The 24,920-nt window shown below is 40.8% G+C and overlaps 1 protein-coding gene across 2 annotated transcripts in view; it reads left to right on the top strand.

Moving 5' to 3' along the window:
* Positions 1 to 24,383, top strand: part of SYT14 (synaptotagmin 14) — a 987,902-nt gene extending 963,519 nt beyond the window's left edge. Inside the window, exons 8-9 of one of the 2 annotated variants that reach the window (XM_069233957.1) lie at positions 17,448 to 17,504; positions 22,841 to 24,383. In XM_069233957.1, the coding sequence (XP_069090058.1) occupies positions 17,448 to 17,504; positions 22,841 to 23,154 (371 nt within the window). In that variant the 3' untranslated portion in view covers positions 23,155 to 24,383. The remainder of the gene's footprint in view (positions 1 to 17,447; positions 17,505 to 22,840) is intronic. The other variant, XM_069233958.1, reaches the window with a different exon arrangement.
* Positions 24,384 to 24,920: the final 537 nt, after the last annotated feature.

Here is a 24,920-nt window from a genome sequence, read left to right as displayed (position 1 = left end):
ATGTATGTTAGGTTAGAAAATGGTATTTTCAAGGAGCTACATTCCGGCTACTCCCCATACCTAGTCTGTAAAATAATGAGTGCCCGAAGCTCTTCTCGGTGCAATTAAAGTTGTCCCGTGGAATACCAAGGATGGTGGTCTTAAAACACCTGATACCTCTATATTTCAAAACCACACACTCCCTGCCCACTTATGCCACTCCTGCTGGGCCCTGCTTCCCCCCTTTGAGAGAGTTTGTCTGTTTTCCTCTTCCTCTCTTTGTGTTTTTGTCCCTGTCGTGCTCTTGGTTGATGTCTGATATTAAAAAAATCTGTGCTGGTCCCCAAAATGAGTGCCGGTGGCCTTCACCAGTAACCACCCCCTCAAATTAAGCACTGCCCATATTACTTGCTGCTTTGAGCCTTGCAAGACAACATGCTTAGGTGTGATTGATTTCAGGAGTACACGTTAGAGTATTTGTTACTCCTCACCCTGTTATAAATGAGATGGGTTTGGTGACAAACCTTGATGACATGAGTATGGTGGCTGACCATGAGTGCGAATCTATATTTTTCAAATAAACTAGACAGAAAAGACAAAGTAAAGAGAGATTCCATGCTTAAGGAAATGACTTCAAAGCAAGAGTAAAAGATGAGCACTGTCCCTTCTGTTCTAAGCCCACTTTTGACTGGTGTCTGACCTCTTCTGATCATTCATCTTGTGGATGATGCACCGCTTGCTGATGATCCCCACTTCAATACCAAGCTCCATACCCCTTCTGCAATATAGGCTGCACCCTAAAAACTGCATAATTTTGGGATAACCAAGCCACCATTCCACATGCTTCCTCAGAAGAAAATCTGAGTGATCTATCCTCTTAGAGTAATCCAAGCCCTTTTTTGGTGGAATCAGATGGTAGGGTCAAATTAGGATAGTGACCACAGTTACTTCTCAGTATATTACATATTAGCACTCCCATAAGACAAGCCCTCAGCAACTCACCCATATGGTGCTCCTACATACAAAAGGTGCACTCGCTCAAACAATTGGGGCAGTGATGTGCGGAAAATATATTTAGATATTGATTGCAACATCCTACAATCAACGAATTACATGCATACATAAATATGAGAACAACCCCAAATCTGCTCCAATTTATGAAAGAATTGAAGACACACCTCTTTTAAAGACCAATACACCATAATGCAGCAACATTCCAATAACCAGCTCCCTCTTCTGTCACTTGGTGACTGTATGCTTGCATTTGACCCTCTACAGTACTCCGCTGGCTTGTGGGAGAGGTTTGTGCTATAGAAATGCCAAATAGAAGAATACATACATTTAGGAAGATTAACTATAAGCCTATTATGAGTGCCTTTTGTTTGAGAATTTCCTTAGAACAGATTTCCTGTTCATATAATCCATAAACAAATAATTGCATCATAGAAAACACAATAAGGAGCTTCGAAAATCAATACCTTTTGGATGATTTTTGATGGCCACATTTTGCAAGCCCTTAACATCATAAAGCACATTTTCGGTCAAGTTTAGATAATCCTTCAACACCTCCTGTTCAGGCAGTAATGATTCTTTCATGCTTGTAAAGAGTTTTAGGGCTCCTATATGCAAATTGTCCAGTCTCCTAAATACTTAAATATTTACTCCTAATGTTTAGGCTTTGCTAAGAGCATGTGGTATAAGGTAATTGTTTTCCTGAAATACATGTTTGAAGACACATTTAGCCAAGAGACTTAAACATACAAAACACAGCGATTTTAAATTCAGGTTTATGTATATGTGCAGGTTTGCTTGCATATTTAACAAATATATGTTTGCTATAGTTGGATGTATTTGTCTGTTGAAAAAGCATGATACACATTCTCATCTAGCAGCACTTCTTTAGGTTAAGCATCAGATTGACAGAACTTTAAGATTTGTTAAATTGCACCAAGCTTTATGACGTTATCTCAGAAACTTCCAATCTAAATGAGGTCCTGCACTAGACACACACACTGTGGGCCTGATTCACAAAGGTAAACTTACACATTTGTGTAAGTTTTTGATTTTTCAGTATTCACAAACACATTTTTGAGTTTATGTTTATGAGTAATATGTTTACGATTGTGGAGTCTCTGCACTTGGGTCGGGTCTCTGCACTCAGGATGGAGAGTCTGCACTGGGGGCAGAGCACCCACACAGAAATAGATAGGACAGGGATAGGTATAGGATTCTACACATAGGTCCTGAATCAAACACTACATCTTGTAGTTCATTTTGTAGTACTTCAGACAGTAGCACAAAATGCTAATCTCAAATAATTTGCAGATTCTGAACCCTCTGCCGGTCCTATATTTATGTGTTCAGTTCATGTAGCAAACTGCAGAGTGTGGCTACATGTAAGTATACATTGGAGTTCTAAGTGACTGAAGGATACACAGAACTTGGGGGAAAAGCCAACAACTGTAGTTTAAATGTGAGCAGTACAGGGTGGAGTAAGGAGTTATTTTGGGAGGGAGCTCGAGGGGTTTTTGAATTGGTCCTGACCCACCCGCAAACTAGTGTAAAAATATATATACAAATACATTCCAGTAATATAATCCTGTTATTCTACATGTGTGAATAATAATATGTATTGTTATGTTGTAACAACATTTCAAATTTCAGGTAAACATTAATGATGAGTTACATTTTCTGTATTTTGTTTTACAATCTGTTCAAATGTGGATGTTAATCAGAAGTTAAAAACCTCAATACAAAGCTCATGAACTCGCGTATCTAACAGCATTTAAACACTTCCCACGTGCCTGGTAAATAAATGAGACTTTTTTTTTACCATCCCCCCATTTCAATGTTGTTAGCCAAATGGCAAATCACAGTTAGGCTGAATACATAAAAAAAGGAACAAGCAGAAAAACCCTGTTTCAGAGCTTTCACCTCGTCACTTAATGTGTTTGTGGGTTTGCCTATTATTTAATGAAGGAATGATCTAAGGAGGAGGATAACAGAGAGGAGTTTTAGGCAAAGGATTAACACCTTGTAGATATCCAGCCAAGAAGTGATTTCCAGTTTCTGCTTCCCACCTTATGTCATCTATGGACATCATTTCTAAATGGGAGCAGGATCTTGATTGTGATACATGCCACCCCCAAGCTATCCCAGCCTAAGTGAAGAGATTAGCTGTTCTACATTTTCTTTCCCATGGATCTTTTCGGAGGGTGTCCAGTGACATTGAAGGCAGCTCAGTGCCAAGCCAGCCCTGAGAGGGATCAATGAAAGAGTGCATCTCTTCACAGGTATGCCACATATACTGACAGGAAGGCTAAGTGTTGCTAGGAAATGTTATGCCATTTCCCAGTTCCCACTATGAGATGCCATTGATTGCAATCATGTGGCATTTCAGCCACCTCAGCACACATTTTCCTCAGCAGACACCGCTGTCACTGAATCAACATGCAGACTGTGTGTGGTGCCAGTGGCAGCTTCTCTGATGTGTATGCTGTGTTTCCAGGCAGTACAAATTACAGTTTTATTTTCCACATATCACCTCTTACACAGCATTTGGTAGCTGGAGAATTTGGTAATGTGGCTTCTTGATAAGAACTCACTCACCAGGCCTAATATCCACAGCTGCATGTGACTTTTCCACAACCATATAAAATAAAATGACTTCTACTCAAGCATCCTACATGACCCTAACAGACACTGCTTGTAGCTTGTCATTCATAATGTACTCTAACAGAAGAACACTTGCAATTTTGTATTATTTTCCCCTTCAGGTGATGCTGCTTATGCACTCTCTCCCCATCTTCTCAACGTACAGACGTCCTACCACAGTATCTCAGCAGAGGGACAATAGGGCTCACACAAGCCATCATAGAGCACACTTCTGCTCTCCTTAACTTGCAATTCAGATATCTTAACTGTACAACGGGTGCTGATGTACTCCCCTGAAGTTGTGTGCAAGATAATAGTAGCCTGTTGTGTTTTGCAGAAAATTGCTACATAACAGGGCTTGCACATACCCCTGATCCCTCACCGATGTCGAAAATCCAGGGACCAGGGTGTTGTCCCAAACAGAGTTCACAAGATGCAGGTGCATGATCAGCTGGTCAACTCTGTTTTCTCTTTAGCTGCTAGTTGGGTTAGAGCCTTTATGTGTTTTGACAGTCAAACAAGAGTAAAAAGATAGCCAATAAAAAAGACAGTGCTAGATGTTTTTAGTTCAACAGGGCTATGGAGTTAAGAGCTCCATTGACCTGGGAGAGTAATGTTCCTCTAGTTTTGAGATGTCCCCTGGTCCTGTAGACATCTCTACCATTGTCAGAAACAGATGTCACAAAGGTCTTATAATAAAATGTGCATGTTTTATTTTTAATAAAAATGTGTTATTTTGGAATCAGTAGGTTACAAAAAACAAGCAATTATACACTCCGTATGGGATTTACATGCCATGTTGTGTGGCTCATTCCCCATTTTCAGGGGCCTATGCAAGAAGCTTTTACATGAGGGTGACTGGCAGTAAACACTTCACATGTCTCTGCGTTACATTGTGGGGCCGATAAATGGCAAAACTTCGACTTAATGGTGTAATCCATTTGACCTTCATGTCAGCAAAATAGAGAGGCTTTGGATGAGTGAAAATGGGGACCTGACCTTCATGTTTTCAGACATGGTAGTATTACGTAGATGTGACAGAGTACCCTCTCTGCCAAACTCTAAAGGCATGGATAATATACTTTGATGGAACAGAACTAAGTTAATTTGCTGTGCCGATTGCGGAAAGGGAAGGGACCTGAAATGTTCAAAACTGTACAAGATAAGTATAATTTCTGCTATCTCCTTGTGCTGCTGCTCATGTGGAAGTGTTTCACCAATGCAGGCACCCTTGCCCCATGATGCAAGTGTTCCTCTGTTACAGTCAAGATTCAAGATTGTATTTGATCAGGAAGGGTGTCCTTCCTGCACCAAATAAAATCTTGGAGGGATTTTTGGATTTGTTCGTGTGATGCTGAATGCATCACAAATATAAATATTAAGTAACAAGAAGAAGTTATTCAAAGGCTTTTTCTTACAAGGATTACCATTTGGTCTCAATTCCAGATGTACATATCTTTGTAAATCGGAGATTGTGTTAAAATCCATGTGTGGATATTTTGGAGTAACATTGGTCCACCCATGTAAGGGTTGCACAACGGAAGGCAGTGCTATGCTCTGTGATTATTTACTATATATTCCCAAAGTCATACAAGGTGGTGCAAATCGTACCTTGCATGGCATTGTAAGCAGCAATTAAGGTTTTGCGATAACACAAAGAACTATTAAATGTGGGTATAAATTTGGTTCCCTAATAATTTATTTGCACACATAACACAGAAGGTCTGATTTAGCGTTTGGCAGATGGGATACTTCATCACAAATATGAAGGATAACTCGTCTACCATATTGCAAGTGCATTATAGCCAATGGCACTTGTAATATGGCAGACAGGATACCTGTCACGTTTGCGACGGAGTGTCCCATCCGGCAAACTTTAAATCAGGCCCATAATTTTGTAACAAACTAGATTTAAAGTTATAATTTAATTTGTGTTACAAATCATCCTACCTAAGGTCAATATGCACCTAATATTATACTTAGCTGATTTTAAAGAAATTAGAACTTTTCCCTTCTTCATGGGGACCTCTGCATGGGTAGTCTGCACCGAGCATGGAGAATCTGCTCCGTACACTGAGCAGGGGCTCCGCAGTCAAAACGGAAAACTCTGCATACTGCAAATACACAGGAGATGGCATTCAGGAAGTGAAATATAGGCCATTTTTATTCATTCTGTGAAACCTCTCCTGAAAGAAGCATCCTCCACCACCCTGCTGCTCTTTGTATCAATCTTGCCCCTGACGTAGCTGAGGGACTTGATGAGAAGGCCCCCCCCTTCGCAGAGAGTGATTAGACTATTATTAGTGAGAGGGTGCTTGCAAAGTACCCTCATCTTTAATATGAAACAGATAGCCAGCTGAACAATGCAGCACATTTCCATTTCTGGTGGGACATTGCCATGCACTGCAGTGCAGTGTGAAGTTACAACCGGCGGAGCAAAATGTGCATAAAACACTGGGGTGACTGTGCCAGACTCGAGGCCCAGGCCATCATCAGTGTGTCCTCCCAGCTGCATGCACAGTGACCCTGCCAGACCCTTCTATGCCGGAGGGTCCTACAAGCTGCCTGGCTGACATGCTCACCTGAAAGAGTCTGAGCAGTGGAGAGATGGTAAGTACGTGTACTGCATTATGTATCCTAAAGTTTGATCTGAGTGGTTAGGGAGCTGTCCTGTCATATTGCTTGTGACCTTTAACATCACTTGATTCATAGCTGCAAAATTGCTAAGGTCCATGCATCAACAGTTCATTCAGCTAAATGTTTTATCAAGCAATGCTGGGAATTGTAGTGCTCATTTCACATTGCATTACAAATGTGTTACAGAAATAAAACAAAACTGGGTGTGGCATCACTAGCAACACAAAGGCCTTTTAAACGTTGTCTAGAAGCATGAACTGTAGTCATCATTGCGTGACTTTACTTTACTTCATTTAATACATACATATCCAAAGTGTACTAAATGCACACAAAGCTTTATGGTAAGGGAAACATTGGCTTTACCCATGTAGAAATCTGAAGTTCCCTTGGGTAAAGTTTTATTAGCAAAAAAGCCATTTTTAGGATTATCTTCAGAATACTTAAAATGTGTGAACAAATGTTTCTTGGGAATTAGTTAATCTAATTCGCACTTATTATATTTGACTGCACAGGATATCCATTAGTTAGGTATGCAATGTAGGCAGTTGGTACTTTCTTGTTTTCGTGGTGCCTAATTTGTTAACCACATATATATTTGTTTATGTACACTTTTCAGCAGACCGGGCTGGCCAAGCAACATCTTAGCAGGACCAGGGGTAGGAAAGAAGATCCTCAGCTCACAAGTGGGCTCGCCCACTCAACACCACAAAGTAGGAGCAGGAGGAACCAACCACCAGTAGAAGTAGTGCTCCAGCCCAGAGAATCACTTGATCATCTGCTAAAAGATTCTAGGCAGAGGCTGAAGAGGCTTAAGGTGGTGGGGGGAATGAAAAGGGCTACCACCAGGCAGGGGGAGGAAAAGGTTGGATCTCCTCCTGGCCTACCAGAAGAACTCACTGAACTGATGTCCCCAAAGGAGGCCCGAAATCTGACCTGCCCCTCCCTAACTCCTGAGGCCCCGTTCTATTGGGGCCTCAAGCTGCACTCCATGGCACTACTTCTTCTCCCACTGCCTGCCTAAAGACCATAAAGTGAAGGAGACATCTGCCACTCTCCACCTTTGAGCCTCAATTCCCTTCAAACTTGTCTGTTCCTGTATTTGTACTCCAGAGGGTGATTACAGCAATCGAGGAGGATACAACAGTGCTCTCTTAGTTGACTGTGGACTTTTACATTTGGACTACAATTTGACTTTGGACTATTTAGTTCAATCCTTTGTATATAGACTGGTTTCTCTGATGCTTCCTGACTAGTTATTTTTTGTTGGCCAACCATCTCCAACTTCCCATGCCCATTCTGCTTGAAGATTTTATTTGTGTTAGTTTCACTCATTTGGACTGACAATTTTTTTTTTACACTGAGTTTCTTTGTGTGAAATACCAAAACGTATACTTTTTTCACAAATCCTCTCTATTATTTCATTTGCATTATGTGTCTTGTATTCAATGTGGTTACATTTAAATATGTTGATATGTAGCATATACTTTCAAGATGATGGCTTGAAACACAAATAGTCTTACTGGTCTACATGTAGTACTCATGAAAATGGATATTGAATGATATGTCCTACAACTAGTGAAATAATTTAAACAAATATGTAAGTCAACTCAGGGTTGTAATTCGTGCACTTTTTTATTTGTATACAATGGTGAGGATAAAAACATATTTACATTCTTACAGGGACTATCTCCTACAACTTTGCAATTGTGGGGTGTGGATGTCTGTGAGTGTGTATGCATTTTGGGTGGTTGGCAATGTGTGTGTGGATGTATGACAGCTTCCTGTGGGCCGGTGGCTGTGCAGGTTGGGGTGTTGGTGGCTGTACAAGTGGGGGTGCCAGTGGCTGTATAGATGGAGCAGGTGACAGTGCAGGTGGGGGAGCAGGTGTTTGCATAGATTCTTCTTCATGCTTTGACTGTGAAGGTAGACTTTGGAACATTTTCATCAATACCTCCATCGTCTTCATGGCACTGTGTCTTCTACTCTCTACTCAATAAATGTTGATTTGATCTTGGTGCAGCCTCATCATGTCTTGGGAACATTTCACAACATTATCCAAGGTACAAGTCTTCTCATCAGACATTAAGGAAGTCATCAAAGTGAGTCTAAAATGTCAGACTAGCCTGTCGCACATCAGTCTGCAGTCAGAAAAAATAATCCTCCCAGTGGCCAATATTAGACCATGCCATCCCCTTCGACATGGGACACACTGTTATATGACTAGCAGGATGAACAGCACAGAGAGGGGTGGCACTTGGGAGGTTATAGAGAGGTGATTCATGCACAGGAGACACCTGGACCTCACCAGCGGTGTTCTCTCCTTCAGATGTTTGCGAGTAGGCCTGAGATGGGTGTTCATTGAAGGAGTGTGCAGGAGAATCTACACTTTGAACTGGGATGTGAGGGCTGTGAGGAGGTAATGCTTGTGTTGGGGTTTGGTAGATTCGGTGGCTGCTTGGCTGACCGTTGGAGACTGGCGAAAGTGAAACAGAAGGAATGCTAGCCGGATTTGTAGTGGTCTTCGTTTATCTAGACATTCATCCAAGAAAGACCTCCTCGTCATCCATGTACAACTCCTCCACCAGCTCCTACTCATCTTTCTCCTCTTCTTGTTTAGCAGTGCTGCAAACAGACATTGCTGCTTAGAAAAGAATCAGATTCTCTCCTCGGTTTGTCCATAGCTTTCCGGTTTTAGATGGTGTGACTTCATCGGACGATTGATTGTCTCGAGAACCTCAAAGAATAAGGTTGCAAAAAATGAAGTACATTATACTACACTACTATACTACACCACAGAGTAATGGAATATATCTTCAGCTTTGTTTTAAGTTACATGTAATATGGGTTTTAGGAAAAAAATAACATATGATAGCCCAGAGGTTAGCAGTGATAAGATAAGCAGACATGTGAAATGCAAACTGAAACTCATCAACTCCAGCCACAGATCTGTGTGGTTTGGATATGCACTGTGAGGTCGGCTGCTAAACCTGGATCCTTGAGTTTGGAATAGACAAAGAGTTCCTCGATCAAGCAGCTTCAAAATCAAGTTTAACCTTAAATTTTCAGATTTATTAAGAAGTCAACAAGGAAAAACAAATCAGAGGCTTTAATCAAGGGATTAGCGTAAATTGCACACCACCATAACATGATTCAAAAAGGTTGCATAGACTGTAAAAACATTTCTACAAGAGTTATTGTTTAAAGCAGTGGTTTCTAACCCTCTGACTTCTGTGGACCCTGACCTAATCCTTTATCAAACCTGGGGACCTCCACTGGATCATTAATAGTATCTGGGAACCCCTGCTGAGTGATTACCGTAATGCGGTGACCACGAGCCCAAACATTTTCGATTAATTGAAATGCAAAACAATGCACAAAAATATGGAAACAAGCATTCATCAAACAAATACACACATATTTTATATAATTTAGAAACAAATATAAAAACAATAAAAAATATAAGTGTCAGGTGAAGTTTAGAGTTTCTCTAAATTCAGTTGAGGCCTCTCATGGCCCATACTATATTCTGTTTGATTCACCCCGCCTTTGGAGTGCCAGTAGAGGCCCGGGGGGATCCCTAGAGATCGCAGGCCACAGGAGGAGCTCGTCACCAATCGGAGGGGGTGCGTGGCGCCCCCTACATTGCCTTGAGGATTTTGCCCCCCCTTGTGAGGGCCTGTTGAGGCCTCGTGGAGGGGCCCGTCAATAACACAGAGGAGGTGCGTGCCTCTCAGATCTCAGAGGCCCCCATTTAGCGCAGAGGAGCACCGGGGGCCCCTTGTTTCATTTTCCAGGCACTGGAGACGCCTTTATCATCAGACCAGGTACTTTGAAATGGACAATATATATCATAGGCTCTTTTTAGAGACTTTTTTGATGTATATGTTGCCTACCTAGGTTTATGATGTTTTATATATGTATGCAAATGTTCCTATTATGGGCATGCCATGCTAATATGTTTTTGTGACTTGCCATATGGTTTATAATGTTCCTACTATGGGCATTTATGACAACGTGTTTCCTGACTACTGCTTGTGTTGCAGAATACTGAATAACCTGGTTGTTATATGTGACTACTGCTAGTCTGCAGAGTAACTAATGTGTAGCATTCTGACAACTGCTAAGGTAGCAGAATACTACTGATATGTGATGGTTGGTCTAATAATTGCGTTGTGTACAATACAGTATATTTTTATAGAACTTGGTGTTGTGTTTCCTTTGTGGTGGGGATAGTGCGTCACGTGTGTTGTGTGTGTTGTGCAAATGCTTTACACATTGCCTCTGGGATAGGCCTGACTGCTCGTGCCAAGCTACCAAGGGGGTGAGTAGGGGTTATCTTGGACGTGTAACTCCCTTACCCTGACTAGAGTGGGTGGGTTCTGCCTGGCTGAGGTGCATACCCTCAACCAGAAACCCCATTTCTAACATTGGTCATCAGCGGTGAGGATAGGACTTGCGCTTGCACAATACCATTGTGACTCATCATTTCACTACAAAGTTTGCGTTTAGACCATCACATGTTTTGCTTCTCTTAACTTTCTCTCTTTGGTCATTTTTCCGGTTTTCAGTTCTCATGCTTGGGTATTTTGGTTGTCACACTTGTGTTTCTTGCACCTTTTCAAGACGGGGCTAACCTTTGATTTAGAGGACCTGCTGTTTACACGCAGGAGGAATTAGAGGTGTTCTGTAGAGAGAGAGGGCTGCATGTAGAAGGGGACCTCAGGAGATCTCTGAATTTCTTTGAAAGGCTTGTGACATATACCTGGGGGGAGGCGGGAGAGTGTGCTTAAGGAGTACCCTGAGGATCCTGAGTGTAGCGAGGGTTCCCAATGGGAGGGCTCCTAGACCTCATCCCTAGAGAGTGGTGGAGAGACTGATAAAGAGGGTGAGAATGACCGGGCGGGGACGCCAGTTGATAGGGAAGGCCCCAGTGATAGGGAGTCCCTTTCAGGCTCCAGTGTAAGAAGCAGGGCTACCTCTCATTCCTTGACGCCTGATGAGCTAAGAGATAGGCGGGAAGAGAGGGACCTGAAGTTGCAGTTAGCGTGCCTAGCTGTTGAGGAGAGAAGGGCTGAGGTGGAGAAGGCCTTAGTACAGGAGAGGATGGCAGAGGCAGAGATGGCCTTTTCCAATGAAAGACTCGCTCTAGAGCGCAGTTTGAAGGTTCTGGACTCACCAGCGCTGCAGGTGGAGTCCAGTGTTGGCAGCAATGTAGAGTGCTGTAGCAAAGATGTTCCTCACATACCCGTAGATCTGGTACCTAGGTTCCAAGAGGGGGTTGACATATGTGTGTGTTTTATGATAATAGTGATTGATTAGCAAAAATACATTTACTTAAACCAATCATTTTCCAAATGCACAAGATACATCAAATAAAATATATCAAGTAATCACTTACTGCTGCATAAAAATAAAGAGGTGTGCATTGGGAATGAAGATGGCTTGACGTATATAATACAGAAATACAATAGACAATTCAAGTAATGAATAGTCCATAGAAGAGACTTGAGCAAAGGACATTGAATGTCAAAAGGATGAGAAGATCCTGACTATGGTTTCCTAGTGAGAAACACACTTTCACACAATTACTTTTTTATAAAATAAACATCACCACGAATGCGGAGGGTTCTATTTTCCTTATTTTCTGAGATGGAAGAGCACACAGGGAAATACATGCACATGGAGAATGCTTATTCACATAAAATAAAAGTGCACTTACTGTGTTACAAATATGATTGATGTCAGTGCAATCATTTGAGACCTAGTCAGGCTAACTTAAACAATCTAAATGATGCATTATTTTCTTCACACAGTGCCAAATACAAACATTGGTAATTGTAAACAGCGTTAAGTTATATTAATTTATTGTGTTAGCTGGCAAATCAAAATGAACATGAACCAACACAAAATCTTCACAATGTGTATTCATTAGTGCATAAATAGTCATGTTACTAGTCAAAGAAGTAGGGATGAATAGTCATGGATCCTAAGTGGTGATAGTTGGTAATGTTCACACAAATAATAGTTGAGGCCTTTCGCAAACAATCCCCAAAGAAAGATTGATATGTAATATACAATGGAGTGGTTTGAGCTTGGCACCTGATTGGATCCAACATCACCTGGATAGGAATAGGATATGTCTGGAAGGAGAAGCTGATAGAGGACTCAACTTGTTGGCTATGAAACAAGCACCAGCACGACTTGTTTCTTCTGAGGAAGCCACTGAAAAATGACAGGGGAGGAGGAAAACAACCTTTTGGGAGTCCACCACAGAATGTCATTGTATTGAGGCAACCACTGTTGAGCCGAATTATGTGAAATTAAGACTTTTAATTATTAGTGTGAAGTATGAGCTTCTAGTGAAAGTCAGAGCAGACTTTTGGTTGTTCAGCTCATAGCACTCTAACACCACTGTGACCTCTGTGGGTGAGCATGGTGAGATTCAAATGGAAAACATATTGCTGTTAGGTGCATGATTCACTAAACAACACACTCATATACTACAGAACACTATATGATGGATAATTTGGCAGTGCAAGTGTTTGAACTAGATGATGGACTTGGTGCAAACTCCAAACAATGTGTAGTGGGAAAGGATTCTATACTGCTGCTCCTAATAATCTAGGCAGATGGCCTGACATACTATGGGCCCTGAGTGACTGGATCAAATGCTACCTTTTCAGCACTTGAACCTCAGTGGTAGCGAGGGACGAGCAACCAAAGTCTCTTAAAGGGAAGCTAGGTGAAAGGTATGCGAGGGCTAATAATATAGCTCAAAAATGCCCATAGTGACCCCAGTAGTATCACTGCTTAGTCCACCACTATTTTTTGGTAAGAAAAGCAGCATTTATTCTGCATGCAAACACGGAACACTAAATATGTCACACAGAATATGTCTTAAGGCTAGCACACAGCAGTGATCTGGGCCATTTTTTCCCTCACTCCTCTTCCATGCTACCCATTGTGTCTCTGGTGGATCTCTGAAGGGAACCACACTAGCAATGCACATTAAAGTCGGATTTTCAGTAGAATCAGGAGGCAGCCGCACTCATCCCAGTGACAGCCTCAACACTGTTTGCTGTACTGGATAATCACCCACAACTTCACAAAACCTTGACAGGAGTTACCGACTTCCATCAGAGAGCAGACAGCTCTCTAGTAACACCAGTCCCAAATTGGCCAGGGGCCTCACATTCTGCTCACCAAGATCCACTCACCAGGATCCCTGCTGGGCCTCTCTCTCACTATCCTCTCACCTCCTCCTCCCAGTGCACGCTGATTTTCCTAGGTGATGGCCATTCACTCAGCCGGGAGACTGGCAGACCTTGGTCCTCATTCCTGGTTGCAGCAGCTCGAAGTTTTGGCAACCTTCTTTCTCTTTTTCCCATGAAGATCAGTGCTGTTGAATAAAGTGTGGGGCTCAAGGTCCCACCTATATAGTCCAAATCCAGAAACATATGTGATTTAGTGTATGAGAGTTTGAAATCCAGGTTGTGAGTGGCAGCCCTTTTGAGGTGTTGTCTCCTATACCCAGTCCTTTTCTAAGGGGCAGTCTACCTCAACAGGAGTGTCTCCAATCTGATTGACTCACAACACAGACCAGGAGAGAAACCAGGGATCACACTTGGCTCTCAGCCGCCCCAATGAAATATGCCTCATTGCTATTCAGAGGCCCAGGCATCCCTCTCTGTCAAGATTCCCTGGTCCATAGTCCCACAATGGGAAACTGATGTACAGAGGTCCCGCCACAAGAGCGGCCCCCCACAGTGACTCCTAGACCTCCTCCACGAATGAATGAGAATCAGTCCCATGATGTGCAAGAGAGGATTGTCTGCTCCTCTTCCTTCAATGTGTGTGTTCCCACCGTAGCCCTCTGGAACGTCAACAATCCACATTTTCTCTCTGGTGGTTGCAGTCCTCACCTACACTAGCCTCTCCAGGTTCTGGGCTTCCAAAGTAGAACCCACAAGTCTACATGGTATGCACCATCAACAGTCACACACACATCCTAGCACACATACGCAACTATCATGTACTCTCTGGTGCTATACACAACCCATGCAGGCCAAAGGTGAGTTAAGTTCAAGGCCATAGAACTTTAAGCACGTGGGCTGGTAGGCCCCACTCCAGTGACCCAGGTAAGTTCACACTACTCATCCATATGAAACACAAAACAGGCATGCTGCCACCACTGTGCTTGTGTCACTTAACTCCAGGTAATGGCAGTAGCCCTCTACCACCTTGAGGGTATCGCTTGGTCCACGCCTCCCGCTCTAACACAAATGCATCACCATTAGACAGGTCGAGGTCATGGCACACTCAAATGACCCATGTCTGCCCATGACCAGACATCAATACCACGATCTAGATATCCATGCAGCAGGGGCAGTTGGCAGGGGTGCACATCGGTCACCATGCCAGGGTCTTTTTGCCCTAACATGGACCATGGACAGTGCTTCACCATGAAGGGGTGAAATCACTTTGCTTACCATAGATTCAGGGGGGTGAATCATTTGTAAGGGATGGGATTGTATTGGGTAGTAGCAAACCACACCCATCACTTGTTCTGTGATATCATTTTAGTAGCCTCATATTCTATCAGCATTCTGAAACATAATGTTTTAATTTTACCTCATGATGAAACCTTGTGGCAAAGTAGTTCTGACCCAATGAGGGTACATCCCGTAGAGCTGGTACCTTGACACAATGTAATGCTTAGTTGCAAAATATTTATTTTCACCGAAGAATGATTACTGTGTGGTCATTCCAGAACAGCATTCCAACCGATCTGTTTCATGTAAATATTAATTATTTAAATCTTTGAAATACTCCATTTTGAGTGTTCCATCAATACTGGCACCACAAAAATGGCAGGATGGCTCACAGACTTGTTTGAAAGTAGTCCTGCTAGGAAGATTACTAGTGAAATATTGCAAAATATGCAGGCAAAACAATTGGTAATTTCACCTTTGAACGGTTACTAATAATCAAATCCTTCATTTGTCTTTGCACACCCATCAAATGCTTACTCTCACCTCTGATCACCTGTGTGCATTATCTAAAAATGTCCATCTCGTTTTCTTCATATTACAGGTATAAGTATGTTCAATAAAAACTTAAAAGTCAATTTTCAGTTATTCACATTTTAAATTGGAGTACTTTGCTGTGTTTCTAAAGATTGACCTATAAACCTAAAAGAGCAGTATTCCCCACTTCTATGCAGCAGATAAAGGATCGAATACCTCTGTGCGTTTTTGGCTGCTTCTTCGTCATGGCTGCACTCCAATGCTCACAGCATCAGGTCTAGGAATACAAAGGACTGGATTGGAGAGAAATATTGAAGATCAATATTATAGATAATCCCACCACATCAACCAGATCTGGTGTTCCTAAAAACGTCCCTAAGTCTGGATGCCCCTAGCATTCTCCCCCCTAACTGCCATGCATCTGTGTACTTCTCCTACCCTGTAAAAATGTGATGGAGTCAGATTCCTACACAACAAAACCATACCTCAAACCAAGGTTTCTCTACTTGTGTTTGTTAAATTCACCATCATTAATCTCTTCCATCTTGCTGAGTTTCTAGTCACTCTCTAAAATCTATCACCACCCAAATCCTATTGACATTCCCAAGGTTCTCTCTTATGTCATCTTGACTTATAACTCTACATCATATCTCTCAATAATGCCCTCTCTTGAGCCAGCTTTTAACAAGACATCTTCTCAAACCTTTTACAGAGTATCCTCCCTTGTCTGGACCTTACAAGCTAATATCACTGACAATCTATTTTGCATCCAGCAATAAGGGCCTTGACCTATGTAATGCTAAGCCTTCAGTAACTGATCTGCTATGTTGCTCTTCATGCACGTATTTCACTGCTGCTTCTTCTCCAACTCATGCACTAACTCTTAATTTCGAGCATGTGCTTAAGTAAGAGAGGGCATTTTCAAATAAATGATAAGCGTACATGCTAGATCAAGGTGGACCACACACGTGTTACATAGTTCAGCAACAAGGGCAATATAACTAAACCTCTTGGCATACAAATGGAGCACAATACCGCAAATAACACAAGTGCACCAAATAATACCTACTGCAAAAAGTATCCTGGCTGTAAAGTGGAGGCAACATTCCATCAGTTTTAACATATGCTGAAGCGCCACCTCATAGTCAGTAGTGTTAGACGTAGGTGAAAGATCCAACAGTATAGAGGTAGACATATAACTGTCGGCCATAGATCTTGAGAGACAATCTGCTTTATCTGCTCTGGCAGACTTTGTCCTGTCACCACCCTGAAAGCAGGAATAAGCAAACAAAATGAGTAGTATGTCAGAATAGCGACTATAAAAATACTGTGCTACAAGAATAATGCAGCAAAAATATCGATAACCAGAATACCGTATAGGTGAATATATAGAGGTAAGTATAGATTTACTATTCTTAACTCCGTATCTGCCTACCTTTAAGATATACATTTCATCAACGTGCATACCATTCTTGGTTGGTGACCTGGACTGACAAATGTTTACATTTACTGTGATTTGCAGGTTTGGACTCTGGCAGAGTGCTTTCACAGCCTCTGATTGGTTCCAAAAGGCAAATGTGACAGTCTACGCTAGCGTTCCAACAACTCTTTGAAGATTCAGCTTGTCTCTTTAACTAGGAGTCAGATTAAAGCAGTGTTAACTTCAACCGAAAGTTTGAATCAATTAGAAGTTGAATTGAAAAGTTAGGTGGAATAGCAAACACACCAACAACTGGATAGCTCTCTGATATATTCTGCGTGCAAATTGAGTATATAAATATGCTTAATTCTCATTTTGAAACAAAATGACGCATTGATTTCCAGCCACTGCTGCGTAGAATGTTACATTAATGCATGCTTTTTCTAGTGTTTACTTGATTTAACTATGTAAATAAATCAGTGAGATACTCTAGTATCAGTATAGTTTATTTTTTAGTACATATAGCAAAATGGTGTTGAAGAATTATCATTCCATTCCAATATATTCACTTATCCTCATGTTCTGCCCTCTATAAACTGATCTGCTTTGTTGCCTTGTTTTTTCACTCTAGTGAAGTGTTTCCTCTTAAACTTTAACCTTTACCCCTGTCTCCCCCACTTATTGACATCTGATCATTATTTCTTTTACTGCTTTCCACCCCCTGTTGTCAGACGGACTGTTCTGTTGTCTTAAACACTTGATAGGTGGACAGGTTTATATAATTCGAGGTGAGTTCCCCTACAGGCTAACTTGGATGTTGTCTTTTTCATACCCAGGAAAACTTGCCAGCAGCAAAGCTGTCCACAGTGTTGGTTGCCTGACATGTACATGTTATCTGTCATATTCAAATAGAAATGTGTGGAAATAATCTCTGAATTGGATGGTGGTTTTCATAATCCCAACACACAATTAAACACATAGCACACTTAGTTGATAAGATTTACAGGGCAAATAGGTGCAGCAGCACAGATGGACACTACATATTAGGTTTTTCCTGAGGAACGTGTAGATGGTAAAGTCAACCACTTACCCCATTATGGCCCTCAGTGGTAATTTCACCCACCTGCCGTTTTACCCTTGCAAATGGCAGCAGGCAGTAACTGCAGAAATTTGCACTGGAAAAACAAGCATGCTGAGAATGGAGCCTTGCTGTGCATTGGTTTAGTCTAACAGCTTAGTTGTCATGTTAAAATACACCGAGACCTTCGTTTTTCTATTATACAAGCTGTAGGTGCCAATTGCATTTAATATTTATTTATTAAGACCTCGAAATTCAAACGGTTCTTGATTTCATGTCAAACCACAGGCAGAGTTATTGTTAAAGTATTGATCTAGGAAATGCATATACACTTTTGCCAATTATGTGAATTAGTTCACAGACTTCTCATTAATACCTGCCATCTGAATAGGAAAGACCTTTAAAATGTAATCAACAACCTTCACATTTCCAAAATGCTGGTTTTCCTCAGTGCCATGGCCCTAAAAGTAGTACAGATTTTTAAACGTAAAAGATGAATCTTCACTCATATGTTCTCAAAGGGAATTGGTTTCCTTCACCTCTCCTTTTCACTTTTCAAGTTGTATTTATTATCTATATTTTCGTACGTCTTTGACAGATGCTAATTGCTCATGGAGGTGGAAGTTTATATACATTCATGCTTAATGTTTTTTCAGGTTATTAATAACAAAACTGAGGTCAGGGCAGTACATTGGATTTCTAAGTGCCCAACCTAGTTATTAAAAGTTGGGCGAGGGACATGAGGAGACTTTCTTCGTGCGAATTGCTTGTCAGCAAGTTTTAGAAGACTCCTTAGGCCCTAAAGCTAAAAGTTACATTTTAAACCTACTGTAGCCGGGCAGAGAATACTAACATTCCTACTTCACTGCAGGTACTACTACACCTCTGATGCCTATTTCTGTTGGCGTGACTAGTGGGGAATGATTGGAAGTGCAGGACAGCACGCCAGTCTGTGTGTGCAGGGAAATGAAACGAGCTAGCTTCATTTGCACACATAGGAACTTAAGGGGGGGATTCCCTTGCCGTGTGATGTTGCTCCTCTGGCTACAACTTTAGGCTGCGAATCTAAATTTGCTCTACTTCTCACTCCTTTCCTCATGTCTCATTTTGCTTATCGTTCCTGTCTTCTGCGAATCGTAACTATCAGAATGTGTTGTGAGAGATACCTCACTATTCACCCTTCCCCGCTAGACTCCTAGCAGCAATGTGTGGCTAAAATGAAAAAGGCTTGACATGAAACAGGTTATATCCACGTGTAAGCTATTCCTTGTTAAAGGATTTCTGAATGGGAGCCTTTTAAGGTCTCAGCTACAGGCAGCTTTAGGGAAAGACCTAGTGTGTTGAAAACCCTTTTTGTACAATACAAATACTAACCGTGGCCTTTGGGTCAGGCTATTGCCTATTAGTGGTTGACATTTTGTCAGTCTCATGTGCGTGCTTCCTATTTGTTGACTTGCCTTCCTCTTCTAGTGTGCACTATCCTTTTGATTGGATGGCTTTTATCCTTCCACGACTGACATTAGGGGACAATTTTTTTTTCGTTTCCTTTCAGCACTCAGCAGGGGTTCATGGGTTTTCTGTCTGGCTCTTTACCCTTGTGTGTTGCTCCCAATCACATCCCCGCAACCCACACTCTCTATATTGCTGTCTTATCCTTTTCTCTCCCCACTTCTCCTCATCACTCTTTGCTTATTTGTTATTTTGTTGTTCATTCACCCGCTCCTCTGTTTCTCTCCTGACTCTCCCTTCTCATTCTTCTACAAGCCACTTGCTACGCCACTATCCGTTGGTTCCCGGCACCCAACTCGTCCAGCTTTTTTTCTCTTTTTCTTTTTCCTGGGCTAAGCAGCTGAAATCAGGCCACTACCTTTCAGAAAATGAAGCAGTGTTGCAAACTTTTTTTCCTTTTGTAATTTAATGCTCCAAGATGGGTGTCCACTTAGAGCAGTATAATAAAAGTAAAAAAAAGGCCCACTGCAGTGTAATGGCGCATACGTGTGCAAGAGTGGTGACTCATGAACATGTATAAGACATGAATACATCATCATGCTTTTTTTATTTTTTTGGTTTTACTGATGCTGTTCTACAGTGGGCACAATCCTTTTTTAATGTTGAACTTAAGCTTTGGCAAAGCCAAAAGGTCAGCTAACGCCTTTTAGAGGTGCAAACTATTCGCTTTGCAAATGCTTGTTTTAATTTGAATACGTACATGAGTGTATTCAATTCAACCCATAAGTGTACCTCGCCAACTTTATTTGATCCCATCTAGCACCTATAGTAAAAGATGGGATTGAAACTTCATGTATCTGTTTCGAATGTATATGATGAAGGGCTAGATGGCTCCAACTCAATGGCATTAAGAAAGGGACGTTTTTTGTCCTGAAAAAAAGAGCAATATCTCTTTGACTTTAAATTAGTGCTGAAACTAGCTGACCCAAGTCACCAATAGTACAATTGAGCCTGTTTAAAAAGTTTTCTGTGTTTTTAACCATCTGATAAGATATGAATAGGAAAGGTGTCTGAGTCCTATTTGTCTGTAGACATTTCATTTCAAGGTGTCCTTGATGGGTTTGGGAACATAGAGACCAGAATGACCGTACATTATTTAGGGTCTTGATGAGATCCTTAGCAGCACATAAAGCGTTTGACTTACACTACCAGGAAATAAAATAATTGGGCGTTTATTTAATGCCAAATAGTGCATGTTGTATTGAGACATTTGGTTGTTCTTCTGGAGACTAACAGGGTCATTTAGACCCTAGTGGGCTGTTTTGTTTCTACCAGGAAGACCTCTGTCACAGTATTGAAGGTTTGCCCAGCGTACCCCATGTATAAAGCACCGGCTCAACAGACATTTTTGTATTCAAAAACCTCCCAAAGTTTGGGTTTGTTTTTGCCATCCAAAATCAGATAACCCGGCCCTTAGGGAGCTTTCTGCCTGCATGTGGGGCACATTTCACATGTTTCTTGCCTGTGCCTATTATGTGATGGATGTATCTACAGTGGACCAGGAAAGTGGGGGCAATCAGGGAGGGAGTGAGTACAAGGAAAGTGCTCACAAAACAGAATCTCCCAAATTCAATTTCCTACTTTTTTATGAGGGTGTCTTTGTTCTACGTCACAAAACAAAGGTTTAAATAAAGTTTGGTAAAATAATCGAACATCCCACCTCCATCCATTAACACAAGGAGCTAGAAAGCTACATGAATATCTACTGACTTCCGTAACTCAACTAGAGAATAAGATACCTCATGTATTTTTTAAGTCCCCATCATGAGCTTATTATTTCTGTCTAACTCATATAAATCTCCCTTTCTTTTTTCTACTGGACCCTGTTTTCATAATGCAAGTCGAAGATAAGACAAGGCATACATAAAGGAGCTGAGCAAAGTTTAAAATATGTAATCAAAATCTCTTAATGGTGACATCACACCATCTTGTCATATCAGTACCAAGAAAAACCAAACAAATGTTGAATTATTAGTAGACTTGAACAAAGAGGTTCTCTGAACATAAATACTCAATCAAATTACTTTATTTAGAAGTGGGAAAGTGGAATGCTTCGTAAAACATGGTAGATTTTCCTCCAGCTGTCTTACATGTGCCATAGGCTATAAGACAAGACATCCATCACAAAACTGAGATGAGGCCATTGGTCACGAGGCATTGAAAAGTCATACTGCATTACTTCAGGTAGAACCTTGTATCTTTAAATTGTAAATACATTTTTCAAACCGTGGTCTCATATCTGCAGGGGCCATCCTCAAATATTGTGTCAAATGGATGGACAGCCATGGATTTGGCACACTTTATTTTTTTAATAAATCCATTTAAGATCCAGAAAGAGTGTCATTGACAGTGTCATTGTGGCAATGTGCTTTATGAACAGCAAGACTAAGATATCAATTCTAATAATGAAAGTTGCAACTCTTTATCGAATTTCTAATATTTCCCCAATCGATAACATTAATGTCTCTGAGGTGCCACATTTCTCTCTAAGAAAAAGGCTACATACTGAAGAAAAACATTTGCAAAGAGCGCCATAAGATATAGGTAAATTAAATGCATGAACATAGCCTAGGCATGCCTGTTGAGCTAACTAAGGGAATGTATGTGCTTTGACATGGCAGTGCGGATTTCCATCATTTTAGCAATTTGAAGGAGTGTAGGTTCTAGTGAAGGAATACCGGATCAGTGAGAAACAAATATCTTGTAACATCACAACAGACAGCATGTAGTGTGTAACATAATCTTGATAGTATGATAATATATATGCAAATTATTTAAATAAAATTGTGTTATAGCTTGGAAATAAAAGATTTATCATTACTTAGAAGTTCTACAGACATCATATGAACATAAAAATAAGCACAAAAAGTATCTTAAAATGAATTACTCGGGTCTGTTGATGTCTGCTTAGGTAAAGTGCACAGAAAGCTGTCGATAGGATCACAGTGATATAGAAATTCAAACACTTAGTTCACTATAGGTGCACACACACACACAGGGTCACTGCAAATAACCAACCTCATCCATTCAGAGAATGTGTTTAGTTTCCATATCTAATATGTGTTCCATTCTAACATGTTATGATGTTACCATATCACTTTCTTTGTTTCTCTTACCTTTGGTGTTCTCATTCCAGCCTCTTCATATATTTCTGTTTTCAGAAAACTCAGTGGTCTGCTTTAAGTCTTGTGGCTAGTTAAAACTTGCTCAATGTCAATAATGCTGTAACATTCGGCTCACTGTAACTAAATCTAGTTTGTGGCAGGATTATGCAGTATACCATCGTATCATCTCTCACAAATTATGTGTAAATTTACAACCCGAAAAACAATCTTGTGTTCACGGAGCTGAATTGTATGCTTCAAAATACATATTTGACCTGTAAATTACAAAATTGCTTCTAGTCAATCGATTTCAATTAACATTGGTATACGCCATATCCTTCCATGTGAATGGATTATAAAAAAAGCGAAGCTGCACAGCTGCTATAAAAATTTTTTGAGCTCATCCCTCTAAACATTGTTATTCACTTTATAGATACCTATGTCAAGCTAACCTTGCTGAATTCCATGGGTCAAGAGATGTCCAAGTGTAAGACATCCCTTCGCCGAGGTCAACCAAATCCATTATACAAAGAGACCTTCATTTTCCAAGTGGCACTGTTTCAGCTATCAGACGTTACTCTCATATTGTCTGTGTACAATAAACGTAGCATGAAGCGCAAAGAGATGATAGGTTGGATTTCTCTAGGGCTCAACAGCTCAGGAGATGAAGAGCTCAACCACTGGACTGAAATGAAGGAGTCAAAAGGACAACAAGTATGCAGATGGCACACGTTGTTAGAATCCTAAAGAACAGTGAATGACAGGGGAATCCAGGGCTCATTGGGAGTGCATATCTGTCTACCATGGGAGTCTCCAACAACAAGAACCTGTCTTGAAAAGCAACAGACTAAACATTCCACCGATAGAAAATGCACAACAGACAATGGAATGTAAGACATTTTATGCATCATCTGCATTTGGTTTGGTACGATTGATTTGTATTACAGTTTCGAACACACTAACCTGTAATGACAGACAAGCTAGGAATTCTCAGTTTTTTGATAATTTTGCATTGGTGTTTGAAATATTCTTTTGTAGGAATCAAGGATTTTATTAAAAAAGAAGTGAGTATTTTTCTTCAAACTATTGAAAATGCCTCTCAAGATGGCCGCCTTTCCTATGACCCACTGTACTGTGCAACCTGTGCTTAAGCTTCTGGCATGATGTTTGTAACAAGGGGCACCTCCTTTATAGAACGTCTGGTGTAATCTTGCACATTTTAATTGTGTCTTTCTGCTATTTCACTACATTTTACGAAGATAACAGTTGGTTATGTGCTGTACAGGTGAATACCTTTCCTGAGGTAAAAGCAAAACAAGGTTATCCCTAGGTTTAGAATTTACAGGTATAGCCCAGGTGCACAGTTTAACAAATGTGTGTGCCACGAACAGTGGTCTGCATATCCAATTAACACAATTCTCTCTTTTAAGGAAAAGTGTATGGAGTGCATAACCTAAACATGAATGGCCAGCATCACAAAACATTTTCTGTGAGCATATGTGCCTTATTCCATAGTGATTTGTGACTTACTCGTGAATTTCCAGAGGTATTTTGTACCAAAAAGAAGCTTTGGAACTAACAGACCTTAGTGTGCATGATTGACTCCTGAACATTCTCAGCTATTCGACCTAAGGCAGGGGTAAGGCACGTTTACTTGCAGGAAATTCATAAATCTTCTTTACTGAGTGCACTGACTCCTACCTCCTCTGATGATTTGTCATACATCGTTACTCATTGAGCACAAACTGTTGTACTCGTTCCCTTGAAGTATTTTATTGAAGGAGTACTGAAAACATCTGTGGCTTTCTGTTGAACGTTCTTCTAAACACTCCTCCAATCCGCCAAGAAAATAACAGAGTGACCAAAAACATATTCACTGACCAATTTCTCAACAATTTAATTACATAACGACTTGTAAATTAAATGATTCCAGTTTAAATGTCATTTAGATGAATAAATACTAGACTTTTTTCATCAGATGATTACATGCTCGCTTTAATTGACGTTCTTCTTCCAATGAAGGCACTTAGCACAACTGGAGTTGAATATGGGAACCCGATAACAAATGATTGGGTAGTGCAGAAATCCTGAGGTGCTTCCCTTAAACCTACTGGTTTAATATGTACATTTATTACATTAATGCAAAAACTTCCAATGCTTTTTCATTGTTTGAGAATTAGAATGGCCTTGTTCGTTGGGTGGCGAGCGTTATGTTTTTCTCGTTGAATTCTCTGATCACTCACTTTTAAGTTGTAGTATATAGCTAAACTGTTAGGCACGTCCGCACATGGTGTTGATTCAGCAATAAATGTACAAATGTGCTTAGGCAAAAGAAGACTTAGGCCCAAATAGTGCACTTCAACTCCTCCCTTTTTTGCAGTGTAGTCATCAATTATATTTTCATATTATAGTTGCACATTATGACGTTATACATTCACATTTAAATTAAGTACTTATATCAGTTTAGCCCGCTCTATTCTCATTTGTCTGCATCAGAGTTACTCACGTCCCTC

Source organism: Pleurodeles waltl, chromosome 5 (genome assembly GCF_031143425.1).
Source record: "Pleurodeles waltl isolate 20211129_DDA chromosome 5, aPleWal1.hap1.20221129, whole genome shotgun sequence".
NCBI classification, from domain to species: Eukaryota; Metazoa; Chordata; class Amphibia; order Caudata; family Salamandridae; genus Pleurodeles; species Pleurodeles waltl.
Note: the sequence above shows the minus strand (reverse complement) of the source record. Positions and strands in the feature narration are given on the sequence as shown.